Source organism: Cucurbita maxima, unplaced genomic scaffold (assembly GCF_002738345.1).
Source record: "Cucurbita maxima cultivar Rimu unplaced genomic scaffold, Cmax_1.0 Cma_Scf00046, whole genome shotgun sequence".
In the NCBI taxonomy this organism is placed as follows: Eukaryota; Viridiplantae; Streptophyta; class Magnoliopsida; order Cucurbitales; family Cucurbitaceae; genus Cucurbita; species Cucurbita maxima.
In genome coordinates this window covers 339736-347214 of record NW_019272062.1, presented here as the reverse complement: position 1 = coordinate 347214, position 7479 = coordinate 339736, and the positions used below count along the sequence as shown (strand labels likewise).

Below are 7479 nucleotides of genomic sequence, written 5' to 3'. Positions count from 1 at the left end.
CCCCACCACCACCCACCACCACCCACACATACACCAGAAAAAAACAAGCACAGTTGTCTAATTTCGTAACCTTTTTTTTTTTACTTACACTGAATCAATTTCAATTTTGTCCTCTTTTGTTCAACTTTTAGTGGCTTTAACACTCATTGGAGGTGTACAACATGTGGATGTATCTGGAACCAAAGTTCGAGGAGAATCTCATCTATTGTTGGTTGGCGATCCTGGTATCCTCATTCCCTTCTTAAATTTAGTCATAATACACTGATTTGGTGCGTAAATGTTTGAAGTTTATAAGCTATGTTCCAAGGACGCACACTTATTTTACAGCTAAGAGAGCCATTTGTTAACCATAGTCCTTCAATTTTTGTACATGACATTTTGCTAAATAAATTATATCATTCTATTCTAAGCTTTTCATTGATTAATGAAAATAAATAAAAAAGTTAAAAGGATAATAATGAATTTTTGTATGTTAGTCAACTAATGAGAACCATATTTCAATCCTTATGTACTCGAGTGTGTTTTGAAATCTTATAGACTAAATAGAAGCCAAACTCAAAACTTAAGATCATTAATCAAAAATGTATTTTGCGCTCTCTTTTTTAGGCTTAGGTTAATTGCTTAGTGGATGTTGTAGGGAACTATGATAGAATTCTTGTATAAATCTGTCTCACTGAGTGAAAGGTAAACAAATTTGATCATACATAACTTCAGTACGTTTTGCACATTCCCTACCATGGAAAGTTAACAATTATGTTATTATGAAAATTTGGGGAAATTTAGTGCCTTATAGGAATTTAATGGAACTCGGGAAAAATTTGAATTTCTCATTTTCTCCAATTTTAAAGCAAAACCACCAAAACCCGTAGTCAAACTGATTGAGAAGAACTTAATATGAAAATTTGAAGATCCATAGGAAAGTATTAGCACTTCAATGTTTAAAATTGTAAGGTTGTTTATAGCTTGATTTGGTGCAAATCAAATTGATCAGTTTTAAATCTAAGATTCATGGAGTTATTATATATGAATCAGTAAATGTGGCATAGATGGAGGGATAAGTTTTAGGATTTTGATATCTACTTGCCTCTTTGGATATTTAAAGAAACAGTCTGAAATAGCAGTCTTATTAACAATTATAATTAACATTTCTTTGAAACGATAGTTTTAATTTTTCATTTAAACAACGTTTAAACTTGAGAAAGTGCATTCTGCAATATTAGATATGTATTGATACATGTGGAGTTCATCTGTCAGGTACTGGAAAGTCACAGTTCCTGAAATTTGCTGCCAAACTGAGCAACCGGGCTGTTATTACCACTGGATTAGGAAGCACTAGCGCTGGACTAACTGTTGCTGCTGTCAAGGATGGAGGTACCTTTCAAAACTTCTTCCTTTTTATTCATATTGAGTGATTTTCAAAATCAAGTTTCTTTTTATTGGTCACTTTTCTTGAAAAGTAAAGCATTAAAAAGAATAAGATCACAGTTAGGAGAAATATAAAAAAATTTATAAATTAAATCAAAAGCTCCTATTACCTCTTTTTCTTAATTTGTGGAACCTCAGTTATCATCCTTTTGTTTTCCTACCCAACTTGGTCGATTGTTGCACCCTTTTCCTTTTCTTCCCTGGGCCAAGGGATCACTTAGTTGATAAAAAAAGTAGGAGCTAAGATGAAGCATTCTTTATCTGAAGTATGATTATCGTCCAGAAGGTGAAGTGTTTCAAACTCTTATCTATTGCTCCTTTCCAAATGAGCAATGCTTATGCTGCTCCCTTTTGCCATGGTTTTCTGGTGCTCAATAAAAAACCTGGAGCAGTAAGTAAGTGATCAAAACCGAATAACACAAACACACATACCCTTCCTATCTGGTGCTAAATAAAAAACCTTGATGAACATGATGTGATCTAATGACACCAAGTATAGCCATCATGTTTTAGGGAATTTGCAAACTTTTCTAACCAAGCCTGAGGTGACTGTTTTAGACTATGGAGAGATTTCTTGAGATTATATGTTTATCCTCTTGTATATCTTTCTTCAATTTGTGAAGGTATGTTCGTGTATACTTCTTCCACTAGATCACCATTTAGAAATGTATTCACATCAAGTTGAAATAATGACCAATCTAGATTCATTGCAATAGAGAGAAGTGCCCTGATGATATTTAACTTGGCGGCTGGAGCAGAGGTTTCTTGATAGTCGATCCCATAAGCGTGGGTGAATCCTTCAGCCACTAGGCGAGCTTTGAACCGGTCAATACTGCCATCTGGTTTGTGCTTCGTCTTGTCCAAATTACCCATTTACATCCAACTGAGCACTTAACTGGGGAAAGCCTGTAAGGATTCATGCCCCATTCTTCTCCAAAGCCTCCAGCTCCTCTAGCGAGGTTGCTCTCCATTTAGATCTTTGGAAAGCTTCTTGAACTGTGTTGGGAGTTTGTATTTGATCCAGTGAAGTCACAAATGCTTCAAAACTTGTTGCAACTTAGTGTAAGACAAGTGATACCATATGGGATGTTGAGTACATGAGCGAACACTTTTCTCTACAACAATGGGTCTATTGATACCATCTTTTGTCATATTGTGTTACTATTTTAGGGGTATTGGGATTATGGTTCAAATCTTGTGTTAAGGAACTCTTAGGATTTGATCTAACAACTTTATTGAAGAACTAAACCTTAAGATCTAAATTATCCAAGAATCCCAAAAACGATAAGAATCAACGTAAGGGAAAGTTTTGGAACATATTACCTTGATGATCAGGATCAAGTGTACAGAAGTCTTGTTTCTAAACTCGTGATTCAAATCACTCCACAAGAGGTTTGATCAATATCACTTGAATGACTCTAGCATGCAAGTTTTGAACACAAGAATTTGCAAAGTAAAAATTTTTTCTCTCAACAAATCTAAAATCTATTCTTTTCAATTCCTAAATGTGATGTCTACAATGAAAGCAAAGAAGGTTTTATATAGCCTTTGACAACCTATGTGAGTTAAATACACACATAACCTCCATATTAGAATGGCTAGTTAATGAGAAATAAACCCATAACCTCCATGTTAAAATGATTAGTTAATGATGGAATATAGTAACCTATGTGGGTTACAATATAACCTTTAACTCCCATATTAAAACTAGCTTAAATGATAAACAAATATTGAGATTACAATTAAAATAATGCAATAAAAGAAATGTGCAATCTAGTAACCATCACTAAGGTCCATAAATTCAACTATGAGGTCATTGAATGCAAATTAAAATGCATTTAATGCATCTCTATCTTGAAGCTCAACTTTGCCCAACATGTAGGGAAGGACTCCAACATCCTCTAAAATTTCCTTTGACAAGCTCACCATAGCTTGAATGGAAGTGACTAAAGCTTGTTATAACTTCTTGACTTTCGTCCTTGTAATTGGACCTTGAGGTATGAAAATTTCTTGGTCTTGGTTCTTATCATCTTGGCTTTACTGAACCTGTGTAGGTTGTATTTCGTTTGTCTCTAGTTGTTTTACTCTTTGTGAATGAACTTGTAGTTCAAACTCAGAGATAGATATAAGAGTTACTCTTTGGGAATGTAGGCCCAATTTTGTGTTTCAAGTTCATAATGTGCCCTATGAATTGCAGAGGTGGGAAAATACAATTGACATTCAAAAAAGGTGACATTCATGGTATTAAAGAATTGGTGAATTGGAGGATGATAACATTTATATCCTTTCTTGTTCGGTGAGTATTGGAGAAAGATGCATTTCATGGAACGGGCATCAAGTTAACTACAGTGATTTGGACATATGAACAAATGCAATACATCCAAATAATTTTAGTTGGAGTGTGAGACACGAGATGGGATATAGTGTCAGTAAACTTTGTAGGGGTGTGTGGAATTTGAGAATGTGGGAGGGTAGTCGATTAATGAGATAGGTGGCAGTTAGAACAGCTTCACCCCAAAAAGTTTTTGGAATGTGTGATGTGAGCATTAGGTTCAATTTTAAGTACTATGATATTGACTTGAAACTGATGATGGATAATATTATGGAAGACTATTGAAAAGTTGGCTAGTTTTAGATTTATCTTTCTTAAGGAATGTCTAACTCGAACAAGCGTGATGAAGAAGAAACCAACATGCCCCGCTGATATTTTTTACTCTTGAAGGTCCCCAAATGTATCCGTGGATAAGATAGAAAGGTCCCCAAATGTACCCTTGAAGGTCCCCAAATGTATTCTGGTTTTCCATGTATTTTCCAACAAGTGTCTTTAACGTGTCCTAGTGTATGACAATGATCACACCATGGTCATCCTTTGCGCTACCGGCTATCACCAAATGATTAGGAGATTCCCTGAACAGCAGAGTAACTGGATCATTTGGGTCCCAATATTACTTGCTTTCGACTTTCTTCCCAACGGAGTTTAGCAAATCTTCTCGAAGACTAGATAATGGATTAGTACCAAGAGTTTGACTACGAGCTTTATCTAGAACTTAGACCCGTAAGGAACTTGAAAATTATTTTTGTCTCCACAATTTATCGAAAGAGAGTAGAATCATTAGTATATTTCCATTTATGAGTTTCAAATAAGTTCAATTGTTGCCCATATCAAGATAAAGTGGTGTAGTAAGTTGTAACAAATAAAACACCTTGTTTGAGATCTTGGAGAGTAGTCTCGATCTGGAAGAGTTCAACCTGATTGGAGAAAGTGTTTCGAGCAACATCCCAAATCTCTTTTGTAGTTGAAAATAGGAGAAAGTTCTCACCACTATCAGTAGTCATGGAGTTGATTAACCATCTCATAACGTGATGTTCTTCGGCCCTCCATGTGTGGAATTTTGGATCCTCAAGTTTGGGTGAAGTTGATTTACCTGTAATATAGTTTTCTTGTCCACGGTCGTACATGAACGTCATCACAGATTGTGACCATTGAAAATCGGCCCTCCATGTGCGGAATTTTGGATCCTCAAGTTTGGGTGAAGTTGATTTACCTGTATTATAGTTTTCTTGTCCATGATCGTACATGAACGTCATCACAGATTGTGACCATTGAAGATAGTTGTGACCTTTGAGGTTGTAACATGTTATCCGAGTATTGTTGCTTTTTGTGAATGTCAAAATGGTAATTTGTGATTTTGATCTTGATTTTCTACAGATACGGTGTTTCAGTCTTTTAAGTTTGTTTAGATGGACGTTTTGTTTTGTTTTTTTTTTCATTCTATCGCTGACTTTTTTCATATCATCCACCTTCCTTCAAAAGAATAAATTTGTATATTCATGGAACTGATAGGGGAATGGATGCTTGAAGCTGGGGCACTTGTACTGGCTGATGGAGGACTTTGTTGTATAGATGAAGTGGACAGGTGCATTCTTTAAATGAATGTTTGCTATTATCACTTGCTTGTTGGAGTCCACGGATGAAACTGATTCTATTGAATAAATATGAAGGCCTAAATCTCTGTATTTCATTCAACTTCACAGGCTTCTACATATTAGCCAATGAGCCCTTGACAAAAGAAGAAATAGAAGGAAAAAATGAGGGACGGAGGTTTACAAAGAAAGAAAAGAAATTTTGATTGTCTTTTCTAGTTGAGATTTTACTTATAATACAAGTGGCTATATCTATGGTGAACCAAAATTTGCAATTGAAATTGATAGAAAATTTATTAAAACAGGAAAGAAGACTTACAATACCCAACTCAAGCACTTGGAGAGGCCTGGACTCTCCTAAGAAAACTACTCTCCAAATTTTGCCTATCCCATCCCCAAAATGCCGAACCATTTATTTTCCATATTTATAACCACCTTTCACTAATTAACACATATCAATGACATGTGTCCCTCTAATATTCTAATAGAATCCTTAATATTCACCACTAATAACATTAAACGAACTAAGGCTATTTAATTTTCCTGTTCAACACATTGCCTTTCCTACTCCTGATAAGGGTAATTGGGAGTGGAGTGCCGTATTACACAGAGAAGGCAAAAACAGGATGAGGGTAAGGTATGAGGGTAATTGGGAGTGGAGTGCTTTATTACACAGAAAAGGGATAAACAGGGTAAGGTAAGATAAGGTATGAGGGATGAGGGTATGAGGGTGATTAGTAGTGGAGTGCATTATTACACAGATAAGGCAAAAACCCCATTGGCAAAAATAGGATATGACCAACTGACGATAAGGTCAGGTAGAGATATGCCCAACTGACGATAAGGTCAGGTATTAGGGGTAATTGTCTCTATTGGCAAAAATGGGATAGGGCAAAAACTGGTAAGGTCCGGTCATAGGGCAGCATTTCTATAGCCTTTCCTACCTCTGAAGGTGTGTGGGGTAATTGTCTCTATTGGCAAAAATGGGACATGGCAAAAACCCGATCGGGTCAGGTAGCAAATAAGGCAAGACTTAGAGTTTGACGAAAGCAACATCTCTGGCCACCCAAAACACAGACATGAAGGTAGTTGTGAATCCCTTCACATCAGTGTCTAGACTTATCGAGAAGTGTTTCAACTCCAGCAAGTTATAAGACTTGCTAAAGCCACTGCAACTTTACTCCGCCCGACCAGCGGGATGTAGCGATGAGTAAACAAATACAGTGGCTGGTTCCCTAAAATATGTTATTGATATGGTAGATGAGTATGGTATCTTTCATTTATAAGAGTATAAAACTCTCTGTACTTGTCTTGTAGTGTGTTTGTTGTGGTTTTATCTTGTTTTGTAAGATCTAGGTATTGAAGAGCGATTTAGCTCAGTAAGTATGTCTTATTGAGATCATTAAGCGTAGAGTACTTTTTTATTTCTAACCTATGCACTATGCTTAAATTTTATGGAAACCATTTTATATTCCCTTTTTAGTTAACAAAAAAGTAGATTGGAAAACCTTAAGCCCTTGATTAAGATGCTTCTTAATTTTCTTGTTATTTGGAACTTAAGATATAATCTTTTTTTCTTTTCACCAGCATGAGAGAACATGACAGAGCCACGATCCATGAAGCAATGGAGCAACAGACTATAAGTGTTGCAAAGGTATTCTTTATCTCTAATATAAATGTCCAGTTGATATTTTGAGAGCATTGTATGTTAGACTCGTAATTAGTGATGCTTTAAATGCTATGCTTGAACTAGAGATGAACATGATGAACAGTATGCAATGTAGAACGGGGTGAACACATTGTATTGTCTATGAATTGTTAAATTATCTGCAAACTTGAGAAGCAAACGTATATAGGATAAGAATGTGAGAGAGAGGAAAGCAGAAAACGAGGGAAGGTTGAGAAGGAGGGAACTTCAAATAAAACTAAAAATATATTCCAAACCTAGCTTGGTTTAAAAGAGAAACGACGACAAAGTTTAGTTTCAGTCAATTTGTGAAACCTAGTCTTAGTATCACTCAATTAAACCTAGTTTCTTCAATTTATACCAATTTAGTTTTACTCAATCTCATTCATTTGGAATGAAATACAAGGTCAATAAACCAGCTAAGGAAAAAAAAAAAAAAAAAA

At 35.5% G+C, this 7479-nt stretch overlaps 1 protein-coding gene across 2 annotated transcripts in view; it reads left to right on the top strand.

Moving 5' to 3' along the window:
• The window catches only part of LOC111470623 (probable DNA helicase MCM9), a 28385-nt gene that overhangs the window by 15526 nt on the left and 5380 nt on the right, over positions 1 to 7479 (top strand). For both annotated transcript variants that reach the window (XM_023116189.1, XM_023116188.1), the window contains exons 10-13: positions 132 to 224; positions 1255 to 1371; positions 5270 to 5342; positions 6937 to 7003. In XM_023116189.1, coding sequence (XP_022971957.1) covers positions 132 to 224; positions 1255 to 1371; positions 5270 to 5342; positions 6937 to 7003 — 350 coding nt within the window. The remainder of the gene's footprint in view (positions 1 to 131; positions 225 to 1254; positions 1372 to 5269; positions 5343 to 6936; positions 7004 to 7479) is intronic.